The sequence below is a fragment of the Urocitellus parryii genome, chromosome 16, assembly GCF_045843805.1.
Source record: "Urocitellus parryii isolate mUroPar1 chromosome 16, mUroPar1.hap1, whole genome shotgun sequence".
Classification (NCBI taxonomy): domain Eukaryota; kingdom Metazoa; phylum Chordata; class Mammalia; order Rodentia; family Sciuridae; genus Urocitellus; species Urocitellus parryii.
The window spans coordinates 16,512,220-16,534,768 of NC_135546.1; the positions used below are offsets into that span (position 1 = coordinate 16,512,220).

The window sequence follows — 22,549 nt, forward strand, 5'->3', positions numbered from 1 at the left end:
TCCGTGTTCCACTTGGTGCATCTGCCACTATCTTAACACAGTGGAGGTTTCTAGCATGCAGTCAGCTCAGGGCCTGCAGGCCACGCCCTCTGCTTGACCACGCCCTCTACTTGACCACACCCTCTGCTTGACCACGCCCCTTGCTCAGCCACATCCCTCGCTCCACCACGCCCCTTACTAGACCACGCCCTTACGCGACCACGCCCCTTACTCGACCACGCCCCTACCTGGCCACGCCCCTTAATGCTTCAAAGCGGGCACCAAATATGTTCTTGGACTCCGGAAACCAGGGCATAATATTTAGTTGACTCTTTCAGTTCAGGGAGGAGAGTGTTTATTTGAATTGATGGCTTTGGGGACAGCAGGGCTGAGGGAAGATTCCCAGGGGCTGTGGTGTTGGTCCCCTCTTCTTACCTGCATCAGGTTCACTGAGGGGGGGGGGACCCAGCCTAGTGGCTCCATGGCTCTGGGTGGTGAGCTCTGCCCCAAGGTGGCTCTTTGGACCTCAGAGCGCATCAGCCTGGTCTGAGATTTTGCAAGAAACCAGAAGCCCAGACAGAGCGCCACCTGGAGGGTCCCCTGGGCTCTTGGGCCCTCTGCCCAGAACCATCGCTTTCCAGAAGCTTCCTGGTGCCTGGGAAGGGCTCAGGCCCGCGCCCTCCCTCTGCCCTCCCTGCTGACAGCTGGATGGAATTCTGGGGCTGCCCCAAAGGATGCCCCGGTCTGGGCTCCTGCCAAGGTCCAGCCCACATGGAAGGAATGGCCTCCTGTGGTCTCCCAGAACGTGGCTCTGTCCCCGTGGCCTCAGTGGGTCTTCTTAAACCCTGGAAGGCAAAGCCAACAGGATGCACAGAGAGGCCCTGGATCCTCCTGGGGCCACACAGCTGCTAAACAGGCCCTGGGTAGGATTGACACCCGAGTCCCTGCCTCTGGTGGGGTATTTCCTAGAGATGCCAAATCTCCTTTCCTAACAGGGAAGAGGAGGAAAAAATACCCAAATTTACCTATTAACTTCTGGAAGAGAGGGATGAAGCCCTGCAGGACGCTGTGGACACGGTACACTGCTCAGAAACAGAGAGAAAGGCCAGTCAGGGCTGTGCCCGGGGCAGGGGTCCATGCCCAGGCCCACCCTCCTGTCTACCTGGGAAGAAATCAGGAGCATAAGGGAATTTTAAAAAATAATAAATGGAGATGGTCACTCTCTAGTCCATGGTCAGCACAGATGGCCAGCCCTGTGGATCCGTGTGTGCGTGGGCAAGCGCACACGTGCTCCTGAGGTTTGGGGGTACCCGGGGGGCTTACCCAGCCCAAAGTAGATGCCCATGGTCTCCAGAGAAGCGAAGGTGAGCAGGCCGACCCCGAGGGACATGAACCAGTCTGGAGGACAGCAAAGGAGCCTGGTCAGTCTACAGGTCTGCAGGGCCCTGGCCTCCCCTACCACCCCTGTGGCCCTCTCCCAGTTTCTCAGGGGTCCTCACCCGCATAGTAATGGTAGCACACCAGCAGGGCCCCGATGGCGAAGCACAGCAGGACAAAGTGGAAGAACTCGTCTACAAAGGAAAAGCCACAGGGTCACGGCCTCCTTCCCACTCCCCTCCCTCTTTAGGTGGTCCTGGGGACAGGGACCTTGTGCTCTGCTGCTAGGCTACACCCCCGTCCTCTCTTGCTTGATTTTGTTGGTTTTGATGGAGACTCGGGGTCTCCCTATGTTGCTCAGGCTGATCTCGAACTCCTGGGCTCAGGCAATGCTCCTGCCTCAGCCTCCTGAGGTGCTAGGACTCAACGTGGGCAAGGTGGCCTCTTTTTTTGGTACCAGGGATGGAACTCAGAGGTGCTCAACTATGGAGCCCCATCCCCAGCCCTATTTTGCATTTTATTGAGAGACAGGGTCTCACTGAGTGGCTTAGGGCCTCACCATGGCTGAGGCTGGCTTTGAACTGGAGATCCTCCTGCCTCAGCCTCCCAGGCTGATGGGATTATAGGTGTGTGCCATGGTGCCCGGATCTTTTTTTTTTTTTTTTCCTGCAATTGGAGATTGAACCCAGGACTACTGTACCACTGACTTACATCCCTGGCCCTACTTATTTATGCATAGACAGGGTCTTGCTAAGTTGCCAAGGCTCCCTGGTGACTTAGGGGCCCCCAAATTTCCACCTCCCCAAAACTGTAAAAGTGTGCAATGAGATCCAGGTACGGAGGTGCACACCTGTCACCCCAGCAACTCAAGAGGCTGAAGCAGGAGGATCAACAAGTTGGAGGCCAGCCTCAGCATCTTCACAACTCTCTCGAAATCATGAGATGTCGCTTAGTGTTAAAAAGCCCCCGGGTTCCATCCCCCAGTACCAAAAGAGAAACCACAACACACACACACACACACACACACACACACACACACGCCATGTTTAAAGTTACAAAAGTGACCAAGGTCAGCTCCCTGAGTGGGGTGCCAAGGCTGCAGGAAATGTCCAGCACAGACTCTGATGTGCTCTGAAGCTTTGGACAACTGTCCTGACCTCTCTGAGCCTCCGTGTTCTGATGGATACAACTCAAGGTCAATGATAGGCTCTTGGATGGGAAAGTGTCCCCAGACAACACAAATGTTGCAAACCACTGCTATCAAGGGCATTTTGAAAGCAAGTAAAAGGAAGGTGGGGAGGGGCAAAATTGTTTGCTCCTAGGGGGAAAAACAATTGAAATGAATATTTCTAGAACATTCTTGGCTCTGAAGTCAGTTACGCTTTAGGGGAAAAATGTCCATCAGGCAGAACTAGACCCTGTGTAAGAAGAAAGCATCTGACTTAGGTCTCTCTGGAGACAGACAACCTGGACCGTGAGGGGCATGAGCAAACATTTCTTTCTTCTTTCTTCCTCACTTGATTTCTCAGCAATGCAAAATGAATTCCTGATAGAGATGTTCTCCCCAATCTATTTTCTCAGGAAAAAAAAAAAGACAGCACACTACAGGGACACAGCCACATCGATGTTTCTAGCAGCACCATTCACAATAGCTAAACTGTGGAGCCAACCTAGATGCCCTTCAGGGGATGAATGGATAAAAAAAAAAATGTGGCATATATACACAATGGAATATTACTCAGCGATAAAAAAGAACAAAATCATGGCATTTGCAGATAAATGGATGGAGTTGGAGATGATAATGCTAAGTGAAGTTAGCCAACCCCCAAAAAACTAAATGCCGAATATTTTCTCTGATATAAGGAGGCTGACTCATAGTGGGGTAGGGAGGGGGAGCATGGGAGGAAGAGAGGAACTCTAGATAGGGTAGAGGGGTAGGAGGGGAAGGGAAGGGGTGTGACATCTTCTAAAGCAACTCGGACATGGCCTGCACTTTTATGACCCTTTTGAGGCACTTGGCACCCGAGTGACCTCACAGGGCCAGCGCTGAAGTCCAGGCCGTGCCATTGGGTAGACATAAGTCACCCTCCAATCTTGAGCCTCCGTTTCCATATCTGCATCAAATCAGAATCACTGTCGCAGCTTCTTGGGGTGATTCAGGGCTGAGGGTTTTGCCCACTGCAGGGCTATGGTCACTACTGTCCTAGGCCACCAGTCACTTTGTCCCCACAGCAGCTTGGAGCAGCCAGGCACACGGGCTTGGGAACAGTGTTTCCTTACCATCTTTCTTTATGTTCAGTCTTTGCAACTCAGAGGCCGCCTCCTCTTCTCCTTGGGAATAAGAGACAAGTAGGTTTGACTTTTTTTTTGGTACCAGGGATTGAACTCAGGGGCACTCGACCACGGAGCCCCTTCCCCAGCCCTATTTTGTGTTTTATTTAGAGACAGGGTCTCACTGAGCTGCTTAGGGCCTCACTTTTTTTTTTTTTTCTGAGGCTGGCTTTGAACTGGAGATCCTCCTGCCTCAGCCTCCTGAGCTGCTGGGAGGTCATGCCTGGCTAAGTGTTTGGTAAGGATGGCAGGGGGCTTTCTCTTCCCTGCCTTGCTGAGCACTGATCTCCCGGATGCTTCCTTGTGGGTCAAAGGACACGCACAGCAGCCAGGAGCAGGAGCAGCCACGGGAACCATGAATCTGGAGGCCGGCTGGCCTTCACCCTCCTCCCTCCACGGCCTCCACCTGAGTTCTGTTCCATCCTCCCTATTCTGGAAGCTCATGGTGACATTGTGGCTGATGACCACATCCCTGCTGGGACTGACCAATTCTCTCAGGCCCTCTGAGGTCCCTCCTACCCCCTGAAGCCCAGGTCCCCTCCTGCTCTCCCCAGGGCTGCGTCTTTACCACTTGCTGAGTCTGAGCCTCGCCTTCGGAGTCCTGGAATAGAGAAGCTCAAGGTTAGTGGCCAGGCCAGCTTGGGGTCCTTCACAGGCGTCCCCACCCTGTCAAAATTCTCCAGCCACAGAAGATTCATGGATCTGACCCCTCCGGCTGTGGCCAGTCCTGCCTTCTTGCTGAGACCAGGCCAGATGCTCCAGGGCTCCAAGAGGCCTTGGGGTTCCTGTCTCTCAGAGCCACCCACAGTGGCAGTGGGGTGGCCCGTGGGAGAGAGGTGACACCCAGGCCTTGCTCGGCACGGGCACGGGTGAGCCCTCGTCCCTGCGTGGACATGCTCACCTGATTCCCCGGACACCATTACTTCTCCACCTGCACAGAAGGAGAACCAGGGGTCACTACCCATGATCCTCTGGGGGGCAGAGGCTGGGGAGGAAGGTGGGTCCCAGTGAGGATCAGGGGGAGTCGGCATCAAATGAAATGAGGGGAGACCCCAGTCGTATAATTTATTAGCATCCTGGAGGCCTCCAGGGTAAAAAGTCAACTACTAATACATGACTATATATTTGCCTTTTCTATAGTGATAAAAATCACTTTTATTATATATATATATAAACACACATATATGCATTAGGGGGTTCTGGGAATCGAACCCAGAGGTCTTCTACCCGTAAGCCACACCCCAGCGCTTTTTATTTTTGAGACAGGGCCTCCCTAGGTTGACCGAGGCTGGCCTCAAACTTGCAGATCATTCTAATCCCGCCTCCTGAGCTGCTTGGGATTATCAGCCTGTAGCTCCAGGGGTTGAACCCAGGGGCCCTTCACCACGGAGCCCCAGCCCCAGCCCTTTCTATGTTTTATTTACAGACAGGGTCTCGCTGAGTGGCTTATAGGGACTCACTCAGTTGCTGAGGCTGGCCTCGAACTCGCGATCCTCCTGCCTCAGCCTCCAGAGCCGCTGGGATGACAGGGGTGAGCCACCGCGCCTGACTTGCCTAGCATTTCTAAACAGCCCAGCATGCCCAGAGGGGTACTGATCATGTCCCATTTTGCTGATTGGGAAGGTGAGGCCCAGAGAAGGTGGAGTGACTTGTCTAGGTCCTCCTAGAGCTCAGAAGGGAAGGGAAGATTTCCTAGAAACAAGTCTCAGCAAAGGGAAGAGACACCCCGTGTGTCCCCACGTGCCCCCTTTAAGCACTCGACCACCCCCATCGACGTTTGCCAAAGCCCTGAGTCCTCAGGTCCTCCTGATTCTGTTTTCTCCAAAGGTTCTGGACAACCCTCACCTCCATAGAGCTGAAGTTCATCCTTCAAAATGTCAGGGTCTCCGTGCTCAGCACCTGAGTGGAGACAGTCCCCTTAGGTCAGCTGTCCCCAGACACACTGTCCCAGGGCCATTTCCATCTCTCATGGGTCTGAAGCCAGAGAAAGTAATACAGTCCCAGGGCTTAGCCTCATGAGGGCTCTCAGCCTCCAGAGAGAACCCCGTGCAGTCGCCCATTCTACAGATAAGGAAACTGAGGCTCAGGGGGTCGATTAGGGCTGGGGTGTAGTTCAGTGGTGTATCCCATGGCAGTGTGCTTGCCTAGCATGCATGAGACCCTGGATCTGACCCCCCAGCACCAGGGATCAAGGGGGGAGAAAAGCTGAGTTGCTTATAAGGCCTCACTAAATTGCTGAGGCTGGCCTCGACCTTGAAATCCTCCTGCCTCAGCCTCCAGAGCCACGTGTGGTTTACATAACCCTATGTGGGAATTTTCACCAAGTATTTATGATCTCGAATGAATTCTATGATGTGACATCTTTCTCTCGGACTTCCCCAGGAAGATGAGGAACAGCAGCAAGAGGGAGGCCTGTGCCTACCAGGTGACCTGTCCCTGTGGGGGTGACCAGGCCCTGGGCTCCGTCCACGTCCACGTTTCCCAGGAACTCTGAGGTGCCGGTCCTCATCGCCGCTATCTGCAGGGAACAAGCACAAACCAGCTGTAGGAGAACCTCAGGTTGGGATTTTTAGAACTTTTTCTTTTCTTTTTTTTTAAGAGAAGAGTTTTGCTTTGCGGACTGGGGGTTATGAGACCTGCTTCTTTTTCTGTATCACTTCATCTTGCTTGCTTTCTTTTCTTTTCCAACAAAGCCTTGAACCTGGGCCACTTTCCCCCCTGAGCTACATACCCCAGTTCTTTTTATTGTGATCCGTTAGCCTCTGTTTTCTGAGTCACTGGAATGACAGGCAGGTGCCACTGAGCATCTCTTTTTATTTTTTAACTATTGGTAGTTGGAGTTGGACACAATACCTTTATTTTATTTATTTTTATGTGGTGCTGAGGATCAAACACAGGGCCTCACACATGCCAGGAGAGTGCTCTACCATACAGGGTTGCTGAGGCTGGCCTTGAACTTGCGATCCTCCTGCCTCAGCCTCCCAGGTGGCTGGGATTGCAAGTGTGCGCCACTGCACCTGGCTTCTATTCCTATATTTCCTGCAATATCTTATAACTGAAAACAAAACTTCATTTAAAAACCACAGGGGCTGGGGATGTCCCCACGTGGTACAGCAGTTGCTTGCTTGACATGGACAAAGCCCTGAATTTGATCCTGGTCAGTGGTAGGTCTGTTGCTTTAATAGGGAGGTGGCTATTTTTTTGGGGGGGTGGTTCCAGGGATTGAACTCAGGGGCCCTCCACCACGGAGCCCCCTCCTCAGCCCTATTTGGTATTTTATTTAGAGATAGAGTCTCACTGAGCTGCTTAGGGCCTCACCACTGCTGAGGCTGGCTTTGATCTCGAGATCCTCCTGCCTCAGCCTCCAGAGCGGCTGGGAGGACAGGCATGACTCTCATACTTTTGTTTTCGACAATTATTTATTTATCTTAGGTCGTGCTGAGGATGGAACCCAGTGCCTCACGGGTGCTAGGCCAGCGATCTGTCACTGGGTCACAACCCCAGCCCAATTTTTATGCATTTTAAGTGAATAAAGAATACATGATTGATTTGTTTATTTTTTAAGCAGGACTGGGATGGAACTCAGTGCCCCCTGCCCCAGCATGCTAGGCAAGTGCTCTGCCATTGATCTACAGGGCCACCCCTAACACCATTGCTATACCTGAGGAGGAGGAGGAGGAGGAGGAAGAGGAGGATGAAGAGGATGATGAGGAGGAGGATGAAGAGGAGGAGGACTTGTCTCTCTCATATTGCTTTCGGGGAAAGAGTTCAGACTTCCCATGTTGCTTGTGGAAATCTGTCTCTCCATCTGGGAGGCACACACAGGCAAGGGGTGAGTGCTTCTGGCCCTTCCCACCCGGGGACCAGCAGGGGTCCACTGGGACCCCGGGAGTGGTAGAGGGGTCAGGAGGAATGAGATGATCTTCCTAAACATCTAAGATCGATGGAAGGTGCAGGGGTTCGAGGATCTCAGAGATCCCATGGGATCCAAAGGCCCAGGGAATTGTTCTGAATATGGGCTCCAGAAAAAGAGGATTTTAAGCCCCCTCCCCTGCCCAGAGACCACTAGACACTGTAGAGTCTGCCACTTGGGATTCTTATAAGTTACTCTGTAAGTTACTGGGAAGCTGGGATCCCCGTCACACCCCCAACCTTCCCATGCCCCATTCCGGGGCCACTGAGGATCCTTCCCACCCTCACAGGACCCTCCCTAGCGCCACCCAAGCCCCTAATAAGGCCATGAGATTTGGCAAATAAATAAGGTTCCCCTCAGCTACAAAGGGATGGGAGACACTGGACCGATTACGTGTGTGTGTGTGTGTGTGTGTGTGTGTGTGTGTAAAATCATTTCAGCTATGATTTGAGCCCCTGCACCAAATAAGCTGAGCAAGGTCTTCTTCGGTCCAACCTCCTCCTGATCCTACTTGCCAAGTGGTTTTGCCCAGAGGATCCGAGAAGGCAAACATACAGTCTAGATCTTCTGTCTCTTTGTGGATTTGATTGTCGTCTTGAGAGTGGGAGGAGGATCCTGAAGCATCCATGGCTTTGTCCCTGGAGGATAAACAATGATAATTAATTTTACTTTTGCTAATGTCCTTAATATATAAAGAGCCTGGCAAACAAATAAGAAAAAGATAAGGGCTGGGGCTGGGGCTGGGGCTCAGTGGTAGAGCACTCGCCTGGCATGCGTGAGGTGCTGGGTTCAATCCTCAGCACCACATAAAAATAAAATAAACATATTGAGTCCACCTATAACAAAAAATATATATTTTTAAAAGACAAACACCTAAGATTTAAATATATAAGAAAAATAACTCATATATATATATATATATATATATATATATATATATATATATATATGGCTGGGGTTGTGGCTCAGTGGTAGAGCATTTGTCTAGCGTGTGTGGGGCACTGGGTTCAATCTTCAGCACCACATACAAATAAACAAATAAAATAAAGGCGTTCTGTTCATTTATAACTACAAAAGAATTTTAAAAAATAAATATACCAATCTTTGAGTAAGGATCATCTTTTGATAACATTAAGAACATTTTCTTAGGTATGATATTTATATTGGTGTATGTGTTATATTGGTATTACATTTATCCTTAATTTTACTGACATATGGCCAAATATTTCAGATAAAATATAAGATTTCTGGAAACTGCTTCAAGATAATCTTATTGGGGCCAGGCACAGTGGTGAATGCCTGTCATCCCAGCCGCTCAGGAGGCTGAGGCAGGAAGATCTCGAGTTCAAAGCCAGCCTCAGCAATGGCGAGGCCCTGAGCAACTCAGTGAGACTCTGTCTCTAAATAAAATACAAAACAGGGCTGGGAATGGGGTTCAGTGGTCGAGTACCTCTGAGTTCAATCCCTGGTACCAAAAAGAAAAAAAAAATCTTGTTGGAGAGTTGAGAGAAATAGAAAGAGGATCCCAAAACTAAATATATGATTATAAATTGATAGCTTTTGAAGCTATATCAAAATATAAATAGTGATTTCTCTCTGGGTGTTATGGGTATTTTAGTTTTCTTATTTATGACTTTCTATTCTCTAAATTGAGAACAGAATTGCTTTTGTTAGACTAAAACAACCAATAGTGTTCATTATTTAAAAATGCAGCATGCTTATATCACTCTAGCACTTAGCTTTACAAAGGGCTTATATGTCCTGAATTCCATCTGAGCCCAATAACAAACCAGTCTGGCAGGAATTGGGATTAATCACTCCTCACATTTGAAAGTGATTTGCAGACAACAGAACATTTTCCCCAAAGATTGTTGCCTTTGTTTTTTTATAAAATCCCATAGAGGAGTATACTGGGGTAGAGATGGAGTGGCTTGTGTTGGAGGGACTAGTGTTCAAATTCTATTTAATGCACTTGAAAACATCGGTCCAGGGAACGATGGAGTCAGGCTGGAACCTGATTATTTTTGGACCAAAATGACTATAAATGGTCAAGGTGAGGACAAGAAGCAGCACTTAACATGCAGAGGGAGGGTTGGAAATATGTCCCTTTAGGACACCATATTCTGCGTTTTCTTGAACTCTGGAGGGGTAACTAGAGGTGGGCCTTCCGATGGCACCACAGTAGGTCATAACTGGAAAAAAAAAAATCCAAACACCTAAGTCCAGCAAGCAGATGCTTCCCTGGGGAACTTGGAGCCACACTTGATTTTTGCTGGGCACAGGCTTACCCCGCTGAAGACTACATTTCCCAGAATCCCTTGCACCTGGGGTAGCCACGTGACTACACCCTTGCCAGTGGCACATGCGCAGATGTGGTATGTGCAGTGGTGTGTTGAGAAATGGGTAGTGGCCCTGGGGGCGGGGGAGTGTGTACCTAGACATGGGTACACAGGCTTGTTATAAATTTTTCTGATGTAAATATTTAGCATGCAGTTTACGAACCAGAAGACAACAGAAATCCCATATATCTACGCCTTCAGTGTAACATGGTATTTCATGCAAAAATAAAAATTTTAAAAAAAACAACTACTACTATAAACTGCCAATGAGAATGTCACAAAATCAGACTTCAGATAGGTGCCTGATGACTGCCCAATTCAGCAGAGATGCGGCAAAGAGGTTGCTTGGTCTTAATGTTGGCTCATTTTTTTCTTTGACAGTGATCTAAGACGACAGTTTAACTTTCAATCTGAATATTATTATTTTCTTGATGGCTTTCTTAAATTTACACAATCAAGCTCTAACGTGTAGTAGACTGATTTCAGGGGCGTAAAGACTCTACTGTGGCAGCCCACACTTGGTATCCCAGTGGCTGGGGAGGCTGAGGCAGGAGGATCGCAAGTTGGAGGCCAGCCTCAGCAAAACAAGGCGTTAAGCAACTCAGAGAGACCCCGTCTCTAAGTAAAATACAAAAGAGGGTTGGGGGTGGGGGTCAGTGGTTGAGGGCTCCTGAATTCAATCCCTGGTACTGAAAAAAAAAAAAAAAAAAAGACTCTACTGTGAGTGATTTCAAGGTCTCCTTGACATGGTTGAGCACATGGGAGGAGCAATTCAGCAATGCACATGGCACAGTATCCCACCACCTGGGAACAAAAGATTCGAATCTTCTGCAGTGCTCAGATGACAACAGAATGCAGTAAAATAAATGAAGAAGTGGTGTATGTGAAGCATTTATTTTCTTCACATCATCTAATGGTCGTGTTTAACAACTAGCTCTCCAAATTCCTGAATATTTAACAACCGGCTCTCCCCGACCAGCACCTCCTGGCTCCAGCTGCACCTAGGTCGACTCCTGTTGGCATAGGAGCTTCCTCTTTCCTGCTTCTTGCATGCAGGAACACCAAGCTGCTACATCCTTGAATGTAAGACTTGGGGTGCCGAATCGGCTCCAGTCAACACCCTGGGAGTGGCTGAGCCAAAAGGCAAAGGGAACCCAGGTCCTGCTAAGGTCCAGAGCTGCCCGCCTGCCCGGACCTGCCCTCCCTTGAACTGCTTTGAGCACAAGAAATAAGCTTCTCTCCTCCTTGTGCCCCTGTGTTCGGGGCCTCTTTGTTATAGCAGCTTAGCTTAGCGATGCTGACTACATTCTGATTCCTACCCTCGTTCTCCTCCTAGCTTCATTCCCTATGAGGACCAAAGCTTCTCACCTCAGCACTGATGACATTTAGAGCCAGATAATCTTTGCTGTCGTGTACTGTAGGATGTTTAGCAGCTCCCGGGCCTGGGGGACCAACAGCACCCGGTCCACCATTTGGATCATTCCAAACGTCTGCAGGGGTTGGGGTTGTAACCCAGTGGGGCAGTGCTTGTCTTGCAGGGGTGAGACCCTAGGGTTCAAAATCCCAAGTACCACACACACACACACACACACACACACACACACACACACAGAGTCTCCAGTCATTGCCAAATGTCCCCCCCATCCCAGGGCCAAAGTCACCCTCGACCACAACGCCTGCATCTCAGCCTGGAATCCCGCCTTGCTATCAAGGTAGGAATAACCATCTCAGTCATGGAAGTTCGGGCCAGATGCTCTTGCTGAGCCTCAGTTGGCTCCTCTGTGAAATGGGTGACAGTAACCGTACTCATTAAATTGTATCGGCATGCAGATGGCACAAGTTTAAGCACACAAGGCGCTTGGAACAACCGTTGGTATACAGCAAGTGTTAGCCAAATGCCAGCCAGAGGTGGGTACGTGTGCAAAAGGACAATATTTGATGTGTAGCAAGAGCATGTGCTTTGGGGTTGAATCGATCAGGCCCCAACCCTACTACTGAGCATAGGCTTGACCTTGACCTTGGCAGTGCAGTTCACTTCTCTAATCACCTCATTTGTAAACTGGGATGGTGGCACCTTGACAGAGAGGGTTGGTGAGGGAACCCAGGGCCTCACCTAAGTTTGTCCTTTTCTATGTGCCGTAGTTTGGATTTGTTTTTTCCTATACTGGGGGCTGAACTTGGGTGCTCTACTGCTGAGCTCCACCCCCAGTCCTTTTTATTCTTTATTTTGAGACAGGTAATAAGTTGCCCAGGCTGGCCTCAAACTTGCAACCCTCTTGCCTCAGCCTACCACATCACTGGTTTAGATCCCCTAAGGGTCCATGTATTAAAGGCTTCGTCCCTAGGGTGGCACTTTTTGGAGGTGGTGGAACCTTTAAGAGGCGGAGCCTAATGGGAGGTCTTTAGGTCTTTAGAGACACGCCCTTTTCTATGAGGATGGTAGGACCCTGGTCTCTTCCTTTCTCTCTCTCTTTTGCTCCCTGGCCAGGAGGGGAACAGTTCTGTTCTATCACACAGTCCCACCAGGATGTGCTGCCTCCCCACAGGCCCAAAGCAACAGGGCCAACTGCTCCTGCACTGGAATGTTCAAAACTGTGAACCCAAATAAGTCTCTTTGTCTTTTTAAGTTGATTTATCTCAGACATTTTGTTATAGTGACAGAAAGCTAATACGATCCAACTCCAACTGAACTCCTGTTACCCTCAGTGTCTAGCCCCAGCCCCGCTCATCCCTTATCTCCTAGGTCTAAGGTTCATTACCCTTTTCTAAAATAAAAATTCTCTTTTCACAGGAAGAATTCAACTAAGTACCAAGAGGTCACTAGACATTAAAACTAACTGCTCTCTGGTGTATGCTTGTAATCCCAGCAACTTGGGAGGCTGAGACAGGAGGATTGCAAGTTCAAGGCCAGCCTGGGCAATTTAGCAAGATCTCAGAAACTTAGTGGGACTTTAAAATGATTAAAAAAGAGCTGGGGGCTGGGGATGTAGCTCAGTGGTAGAGCACCTCTGGGTTCAATCCCCAGTATCAGAAAACACACACACACACACACACACACACACACACACACAATCCTAACTGATATCAAGGTTATGAATGACTGATAACTTTACATTATTAGTCATGGCACCTTTGTATTTTGAAAAGAATTCTTTGCACATAACAAGTGAACAATGATCTCAATGGCTGAGATAATCTCTAATGAGGAACCTCCCTGGAAGCTGGAGATAGCCATGTGACCTGGTTTTGTCCATTGAGAAGTGGAATTCTGAGAAGAGTTTTCCTTTTCCTGGCAAAAGAGCCTAATTATGCTGTATTTCCACCCCCTCTCCTTTCTTCTTTAAACATGAATGTGATGGCAGGAGCTACAGTGGCCATCTTATGACCATGAGGAAAACCCAGAGCAAATGTAGATACATTATTGATCCATTTAGTCCGTACTGGAAACTGCCTGTATTCTTTTAACTTGAGAAAAAATAAACTCCCCTTTTATTTAATCATTATACTCAGGATTTTCAGCATTTGTAACCGAATACCATTTGACCAACACACCTCTCTCCTATATTTGCACATTAATTGAGCACCTACTAGTCATTGCCACTGGCAAAACTATGTTGAATAAGTTGCCAACTTGTCCCCAAAGAATTTTAAGGTATACTAGGAGGAGGTAGAAGCCAGGGCCCGCCCCCCATCAGACCAGGGTCAGTCAAGAAAAGTTCCTGAAAGAAGGGCTACTGGGGCTGAATCTGGACAGGCCACCAGGAATGGTATATGCAAAGGCCCAGAGGCACAGGGCACCGCCTGCAAAGCTGAAGGAAGCTCTAGTGAGGAACGGGACTTGGGGAGGCCCAGGGGGCACTCCCACACTATTTCCTAGCACATCACTGTCCCAAACCTTAGTCACCTCTGGCTCATTCTAGACTCTTCTTCAAGGGGTAGGGCATCTTGTTGCCCAACTCAAGGGAGGAACTGTTTCCGGACACTGCCCAGGGCTCGGCAGGGAGTTGGACACACCTAGGGTTTGTCTCCTCCATCGGGTTATGGACCTAGTCAGGATGGGGACCCAGGCTGACTCTGTGTCATCGGTATCCTGTACGGGGCTGGGCAAAGCCACCAGGGTGCCCCAGGTTTGAATGTGTGCCCACCAGGGTTCATGGGCTGCAAAGTCAATCCCGGGTGCCAGTGTGTCAGGAGGTGGGGCCGAGGAGGAAGAGGTGACTGAGCCCCAAAGCCCTGCCTTGGAGGATGAGTCACACCCTCGTCCCAGGAGTGGGTCAGCGCTTGCAGGAACCGGCTGGGGAGCCAAGAGAGCTGTGCCTGGTCTTGCTCTGCCCTCCTTCCCTGGCTCTGTGCAGGGGATGAACTGCCATACCCAGCCCCAGAGGATTGTGGGAGTGAGCGGGCATTGGGACTGTGCCCTAACGAGTCTGCAATATCGGCACTTGACAAACCCAAGTCCCCCCTTCCGGGTCTTTATTGGTGGAGCTGGAATCAGAAAAGTGAGGTTAGGGCTCAGGCATAGCTCAAGGAGATTTGAAGGGTGATCAAGGCCGAGTGTGGTCCACTCAGATCACCAGATCCTTTTCTCCTGAGTTTTACAATAGTCTCCCATATGGGTGGCCGGCCTCCGGCCTCCCCTCTCTAAACATTGCTGGACCTCCGTTTCTCCATGTGCAGAGAAAATGGGGGCTGCCCTCTGCCAGGTCCTTCCTGTAGGGGTGACTCTCTTGGGGACGAAGGCTCTTAAACTCTTCAGTTTATCAATTTAATCACCAAAGAATTTGGGGTAGTAAATTTAACAGGACCTGTAAGAGGGCCCAGGGTAGCATGCGCGTATCTTGCAGGAAATAGTGAGGTCTTTCAAATGCCAGGGCCTGCGATGCTTCTTTAGCATCTTCTCCTTCCTTGTATGAGATCGTCCACACATTCGTACCCCTTCTTCCACCTCTCCTACTTCCCACTTCCTGCCTCAAGCCCACGTCATCCCCCGGCTCCTCAAGCAGGGAGTGTATTCCTTCCCCAAGTTAGTGTCACAGCCAGGACATCAAAACAGGACCAGAAAAGACAAGGGACTTGGCCAAGACCACACAGTGGGTAGGAACTCAGACCTCAGAACACTTAAGTCTAAGTGACACAGTAACCTGCTCTGGCTGGGGTCTCCAGTGTCCACCACAGGCCCAGGCCTTAGAGACTGGGTTGTCAGAACTACTGGGAGGTGGTAGGACCTTGAAAAGGTGGGGCATAGTGGAAGGTCTTCAGGTCACTAGGGGTTTGCCCTTGAAGTGGACTGTGGGACCCCAGACTCTTCTTCTTTCTCCCAACAAGGAAGACAATTTTGTTCCACCACGGACTCCCCCCATGATGCGCAACCTCGCTGCAGGCCCAAACCAATCAGGCTCTGGAACCTCCAAAAATGAGCCAAAAATAACCCTTTTTTTTTTCTTTATAAGTGAATTATCTCAGTCATTTCATTACAGTGACTGAAAGCTGACGAGCACAGAACTGAGGAGAGGAAAAGAAGGTGGAACTGCAGGTTGCTAGCCCAGAAAAAGAGCCTATTAGGATTGGTTCCAGCCAGGCACGATGGCGCACACTTGTAGTGGCTCCAGAAGCTGAGACAGGAGAGTGGCAAGTTCAAGGCCAGTCTCAGCAACTTTACGAGGCTCTAAGTGACTCACTTTCCACCTTCTCTCTTTGCCTGTCTCCCCCACCCACCACACACAGTGGACAACAAGAAAAACACACACACAAAAGGAAGGATCCGCATGGATGTCTCTCTAAAGAGACAGATGGTCCACATCCTTAGTCATCAGGGAAATGCCAATCAAACCCACAGCAAGAGGCCACGTCACACACACAAACATGGTCAGGGTAAGACACACACACACACACACACACACACACACACCATAACAAGGGCTGATTGCAGCGTGGAGAAATCAGAACCCTTCGACATTTGGCTGGTGCGATTGTAAAATAGTTTGGTAGTGCCCCCAGGGGTTAAGCAGACCAGGTGACCCAGAAATCCCCATCCCAGGTCATGCCCAAGAAGAACTGAAAACCTATATCCACACAAAGGCAGGGACAGGAAGGCTCACAACAGCGCTATTAAAATAGCCGAAAGGTGAAACGACCTCACGCCCATCAACTGGTGGATGGATGGACCAGATGGGATGTAACCATATGATGGAATATTATTCAGCCATCAAGAGGAAGACTAGCTCCACGCCACCATATGAAGGAACCCTCATGACATTAAGTCAAATAAACTAGTCTGGAAGGACCAAATGCTGTATGATTCCATTTATATGAAATATGCAGAAGGGACACAGCTATAGAGATAAGCAGATGAGTGTTATGTGGGGGTGACTGCTAAAGGATTTGGGGTTTTATCTTGGGGATGATAAAAATGCTCCAAATTAGATAGAGATGATGGTGGCACAACACAGTGAATATACTCAAATCCACTGAATTGTTCTTTTTTTTTTTTTTTTTGGTACCAGGGATTGAACTCAGGGGCACTAGACCACTGAGCCACATCCCCAGCCCTATTTTGTGTTTTATTTAGAGACAGGGTCTCACTGAGGTGCTTAGAGCCTCACTAAGTTGCTGAGGCTGGTTTTGAACTCACGATCCTCCTGCCTCAGCCTCCCAGGCCATGCCCGGCCCGGCCTTGTACACTTTTAAAGAGTGGATTGTAACTGGGTCCATGAGTGTCATCCCAGCCACTCAACGAGGCTGAGGCAGGAGAATCACAAGTTCAAAGCCAGCCTCGGCAACTTACTAAGGCCCTCAGCAACTTAGTGAGACCCTATTTTAAAATAGAAAATAAAAAGGGCTGGGAATGTGGCTTGGGGGTTTTAAGTACCCTCAGGTTCAATCCCTAGCTCCAAAAAAAAAAAAAGAAAGAAAGAAACAAAAAATAGATAAATGTCACAGTGTGTGAATCACATCTCAGTAAAGCTTCTATTTGAAGAAAAAAAAAAGGAGGAGGGAGAGTTCACATACAGGATTGCAAAAGTGAAATAAGGAGGCGGGCACGGCACTGCCCAGCATGGCCCCTGGGAGTCCCCAGTGTGGGTGGCACGTGTCCTCTGGGGCTATGGCAGTCTGCGTTCTAGGAACTTCAGAGCCCAGAGGAGTCCTGTTGACAGATCTGCTTGGTTTGGACCCTAAACAGAACGCCCCAGGCTTCACTCAGTGCCACTGCCGTGACACACACTCCTGACACTCCAGTTAGGATCTTTAAGACTTTGGGACAGTTTTTAAATAAAACAGAAGAAAATAATAAGCACAGAACTGTAACCCTGGCATCCCCCTCCCCCCAAAAATGAATGACTGACCAGAGGGAGGGGTGGGGCCCCAGGAAGGGCTGATTGGGGGGTCTGGGTGTTCTGCCAAGCCAGTGTCCCCTTGAGCCTTGCCACCTGTGTCCCAGGCTGTCCCCCAAGGCCTGACTCTCTGCTCACTGTCCCCCCCAGGACCTTTAAGCCCGAGCCAGGAGCAACTGTCTGGACTCACTGTCCCAGGAGCAGAGGCTGAGACCCTGGGGGAGAGGCACCCTTGCCCTCCTGTCTTCAGGATCCTCACGCTGGGTGACAGATGGGGAAACCGAGGCACAGCAAGGTCAAGGGGTTTTCTGAAGCCCTGCAGCATGCTGGTGACACAATCAAGAGCTGGTCACCGACCAGGGACAGGCACAGGCAGGCTGGTTCTCAGTCAGCTGGGAACATGCAGAGCAGGTCCCCCGAGGAGGTGCCGGATGCCACCCCTGGGAGGCCCCAGGCTCCCTGGTCCCCTGAAAACCAACAGCCCCTCCGCCCACGGCTCCCCGCCCGGGTCCCCTTACCTGGGTCCCTCGTCTGGTCCGAGCAGCAGGGCGACTCTGAGCAGACTGTGTGGACGCCGGCCGGGCAGGGGAAGGACAGGCCAGGCGCACCCGTGACAGGGAGGGGGCGGGGCCACCGTGACCATGACTTGCCCCTGGGTCCCACTGGCTCACCCGGGTGGCATTTCTTCCTGCCAGCGCTATCGGCCCCAGGCCTTCCTGTGGGACTTGACTGTTTCCCACAACACCCCAGGAGGGGAGAAGGGGGCAGCCATAGACTGGACCACCCCTGGGGACATGGCCCTGCCCTTGGGTTGTGGGAGGCTGAGGATGGTCCAGCTGTGCCTTCCCGGGCGGTGCCAAGCTCTGGGAAGGGAGGAGCTGGGGGCGTGGCTCAGGGGCCCCTGGGCGGTGCCAAGCTCTGGGAAGGGAGGAGCTGGGGGCGTGGCTCAGGGGCCCCTGGGCGGTGCCAAGCTCTGGGAGGGGAGGAGTGGGGGCGTGGCTCAGGGGCCCCTGGGCGGTGCCAAGCTGTGGGAGGGGAGGAGCTGGGGGCGTGGCTCAGGGGCCCCTGGGCGGTGCCAAGCTGTGGGAGGGGAGGAGCTGGGGGCGTGGCTCAGGGGCCCCTGGGCGGTGCCAAGCTCTGGGAGGGGAGGAGCTGGGGGCGTGGCTCAGGGGCCCCTGGGCGGTGCCAAGCTGTGGGAGGGGAGGAGCTGGGGGCGGGGCTCAGGTGCCCCTGGGCGGTGCCAAGCTCTGGGAAGGGGGGGTGGGGGCGTGGCTCAGGTGCCTCTGGATGGTGCCAAGCTCTGAGAAGGGAGGAGCTGGGGGCGTGGCTAAGGTACCCCTGGGCGGTGCCAAGCTCTGGGAAGGGAGAGGCTGGGGGTGTGTCTCAGGTGCCCTTGGGGGGTGTCAAGCTCTGGGAAGGGAGGGGGCTGGGGGCGTGGCTCAGGTGCCCTGGGGGGTGTCAAGCTCTGGGAAGGGAGGGGCTGGGGGCGTGGCTGAAGTGCCCTTGGGCGGTGCCAAGCTCTGGGAGGGGAGGAGCTGGGGGCATGGCTCAGGTGCCCCTTCCACCTGCCACCAGGGAGCCTGATTCAGATCCCAGCCATGTGTCCCGACCCGCTTTTCAGGTTGGAGGCCACTGCCAGGTGCCACTGCACTTGACAGACAGTTGTGGCGTAGGGGGCAGGAGAGGAGGCTCAGGACTCCTTTAAGTGGGGACTGGCAGTGCCCTCTCTGGGCAGGAAAGTGGGCTAAAGCTGGACAATTTTGGAGAGAACCCCTTTGCCTTGCACAAGAGGGAAAACCCAGGTCCCACCCAGGGGGGCGCGAGGGACTGTCCTCATGGGGCCTCTGCTTTTCACACCCTCACGCGTCACCTGGGCTGCAGCACAGGAAACCAAAGCTACCACCGTCGGGGAGCACCCAGGCCGCAGGGGAGACGGGCAAGGCCCAGGGAGCCTGATTCCAGGAGGGCTTCCTGCAAGAGGAGTCGCCAGACCCTAAGCTCACGCCCAAGATCTTGGAATCAGCCTTGAGCCTTTGCTCTTTCATAGTCTCCTTACCCAACCCTTCTGGAAAATTCCATTGGCTCCCACCTTTGATATATCTCCAGCCCAGCCCTGTCCCCCGACTTCCACGGTCACCACACTGTTCCAGCCAATACTATCACTTCGTCCCTCTCTCCTCCCCCTACCCCCTGTCTGTTTTCATCAGGACAAAGGGTCGTGTTGGAATCCAGGTCTGCTCACATCTCCCCTCTGCCCACCCTCCCATGGTGCCCCACTCTCAGAACGAAACCTCACAAGGTCCTGTGGCACCTGCCCACACCTCAGGCTCTCTCTGACCTTGATTCCTGTGACTTCCTCCCCCACTCTGCCCCAGCTCCACTGGAGTGTCCCCTATGGCTCCAGGCAAGCCCCCCTCCCCCAGGGTCTTTGCACCAGCTGTTCCAGGGTCTAGAATATTCTCTGCCTAGAAAGCATGTCTTAGGTCTCTGTTCAAGAGTCCCTGGCCACCCAGGACAAGGCAGCAGCCCCAGAATCACCTTCCTATCACCCTACTTCGTGGTTCACCAAAGTATCATACATTTTCTTTTTTTATTATTATTATTATTTTTCAATTGTAGTTGGACACCATACCTTTATTTTGTTTATTTTTCTGTGGTGCTGAGGATCGAACCCAGCGCCTCACACATGCTAGGCGAGCGCTCTACCACTGAGCCACAACCCCAGCCCCGTAGAATTTGTGTTTTCAACTTGGCACAAGTACAAACAAAAATTCCTATCTTCCAAATCAGATCTAGACATTAAATACATTGATAAGCGAAGCAACGAGTCTTCTGACCCCAGGGATGTTTTAAAAAGAAACTGGAGGTCCACCCGGACGCATGCAAAAGGACGTGAACTAGATTATTCCTCAGTGTGGTCCCCAAACCAGTCGTCTCAGCATCACCAGGGAACCTTCTAGAAACGCAAACTGCAGGGCATCTCTCCATCCAGATGTCAAAGGCCATGACAGACCTGCCGGAGGTATCAGGGAAGTCCCTGCTCACGTCTAACCTGAGTGACCTCACCATCCTGTGTGTGTTCACGTGCGTGCGTGATTCACAGGGCAGCCTTCTGTGGCACAGCGGACTGCCCCAGCCAGCTCAGCAGATGAGCGTGGCATCTGGCTTCCCTGCATTCCCAAACCGCCGGCCAGGCCACCTGACTCAGCAGGCACGTGCTTACTGGCCAGAAGGACAGACAGACATAGTCATAGACAGACAACAGCCAGACAGCCTGGCCTTGATTTCCTTATCCATAAAAATGGGCATCCCTTAAGTTACTCAAGTTGACATTAAATTTAACCCTCAGGCACCACCCTTTATGCAAGAGTTCAGACTCCCAACATGGGGGACCAGGAGATGACACTCTGCGGATTCCGGCAGAGTGAGGTCCAGAGGGAGCAGGAATCCATCTGTCCTGTGCCTTATTCTGGGGGGTGGAGGATGATGGGAAATTCTCCTTCTAAAGTCTACAAAACACGCCCACAACCTTCTCTTTCTTGTTTTCCTGGCTCTTCACCCCCTCTCTTGCTTTGGCTCATCCCTGATGTCCCCAGCGTGCCACCCACAGGGCCTGGCAAGGGGAAGCAGTGCCATCATACCTAATGGTGAGAGCCACGGGACGATATCAGCTCTTGAACGCAGGACTCTGGCTCCAAACACCCAGTTTCTTTCTATTCCTGACTTTTCTCCTGTCATCAAGAGGATTTCTTGGGCTGGGGATGGAGCTCAGTGGCGGAGCTCAGCTGGGGAGGCTGAGGCAGGAGGATTGCGAGTTCAGAGTTGAGGCCCTGGGTTTCATGGAGAGCAACACACACACAGAGAAAAAGAAAAAAGAACTTCTCAGTCTGTCATGGACACAGAGACAGAGCAAGCAGGGAGATTGGGAGTGGCCAGGAGGTGTGGGAAAAGAGAGAGATGAGAAATACAGAAAGGGCTTTGTAAATTGCTTATTTCCGATTTTTAATAACTTCTCCCACTCCTGGACAGCACCAATTCCTTATAGAAACTTGAATGAAATACAGGTACACAAGAAAAACAAATATTTCTTGGAATTCTAACCATCAGAAATAACTACTGTTGACTTAGGGGTGTGTGTATCCCCTTTATCTTTCTTTTTTTTTTATGTTCAAATACTTCATTTGTTACAAATGTGAGATTGGGCTATAGAGGCTTCTTTATGTGGCTCAGGGGTAAGATTCCCTGGGGAAAGTTAGGGCTGATCCTTCTTGTGGCCTAGAAGAAAGCACAGGTGTGCTCAAGATAACCAGGTCTGAGAGGAGCCACTCTTTGTCCTGAGCCGTCTAATAGACCCAAGAAATCTGCTAATGTAGCAGTACAGAACTGGTGTGCGAGTCAGCTTTTGTTACTGTAGTAAAACACCTGAGATAATCACCTTTAAAAAAAAGAAAGGTTTATGGGCTGGGGTTGTGGCTCAGTGGTAAGGTGCTCGCCTAGCACAGGCGAGGCCCTGGGTTCGATCCTCAGCACCACATACCAACAAAGATGTTGTGTCCGCCGAAAACTAAAAAATAAACATTAAAAAAATTCAAAAATAAATAAATAAAAGAAAGATCTATTTTGGCTCATGGTTAAGGAGGGTTCAGTCCCTGACTGGTCCCCCTTGCGAGAGAGAGAAAACTGGAATTCCACATTTCCTTGTGAGTGTAATAACCCCAGTGACAACCTAATACCTCTCAGTGCAGTGGCACATGCCTGTCATCCCAGCAGCTGGGGAGGCTGAAGCAGGAGGATCGCCAGTTCTAAGCCAGCCTCAGCAACAGCGAGGCGCTAAGCAACTCAGTGAGACCCTGTCTCTAAATAAAACACAAAATAGGGCTGGGGAGGTGGCTCAGGGGTTGAGTGTCCCTGAGTTCAATCCCCAGTAGGTACCAAAAAAAAAAAAAAAAAATCAGGCATCCAAAGCCACCTTCTCCAGTCACCTTGACCTCCATCTGACGGCTTCCTGTCCTGAAAGAGAGACAGGATGTTGCTTATTAAATCTCCACGTTGAAATCACCATGTAATAATTTGAAAATTCGGATCTTTGCCAGACGTGGTAGCAAAATTGGGGATCCCAATTTCAAGGCCGGTCTCAGCAACTTAGTGAGATCCTGTCTGGAAATACAAGATTAAAAGAGCAAGGACCAATAAAAATAAAAAATAAATAAAAGGGGTCCAGGAATATAGCTCAGTGGTAGAGCACCCTGGGTCCAGTCCCCAGTCCTTGGAGGGGTTGT

At 50.9% G+C, this 22,549-nt stretch overlaps 1 protein-coding gene across 2 annotated transcripts; it reads right to left on the bottom strand.

The window, feature by feature from the left end:
* Positions 1-338: 338 nt before the first annotated feature.
* On the bottom strand, positions 339-18,117 carry Tmem40 (transmembrane protein 40). 2 transcript variants are annotated; one of them, XM_026383070.2, is made up of 12 exons: positions 17,789-18,117; positions 8,156-8,238; positions 7,349-7,495; positions 6,110-6,205; positions 5,533-5,586; positions 4,589-4,618; positions 4,256-4,288; positions 3,637-3,687; positions 1,479-1,550; positions 1,303-1,377; positions 1,005-1,061; positions 339-824 (listed from the first exon to the last, which is right to left on the bottom strand). In XM_026383070.2, exons 1-12 carry the CDS (start codon positions 17,911-17,913, stop codon positions 805-807), a joined length of 843 nt encoding a protein of 280 aa, XP_026238855.2. In that variant the 5' UTR covers positions 17,914-18,117; the 3' UTR covers positions 339-804. The 2 variants fall into 2 exon arrangements, with proteins under 2 accessions (XP_026238855.2, XP_026238857.2); XM_026383072.2 differs by lacking the exon at positions 7,349-7,495.
* Positions 18,118-22,549: the final 4,432 nt, after the last annotated feature.

Bases quoted from the DNA above. Each gene is read 5' to 3' on its own strand.
- Tmem40 (XM_026383070.2), bottom strand. From the start codon at position 17,913: ATGGTCACGGTGGCCCCGCCCCCTCCCTGTCACGGGTGCGCCTGGCCT. The intron at 8,239-17,788 runs GTAAGGGGACCC...TTTATCCTCCAG, and splicing joins GGACCAGACGAGGGACCCAG to GGACAAAGCCATGGATGCTT. The intron at 1,378-1,478 runs GTGAGGACCCCT...GCTGTCCTCCAG, and splicing joins GTGCTACCATTACTATGCGG to ACTGGTTCATGTCCCTCGGG.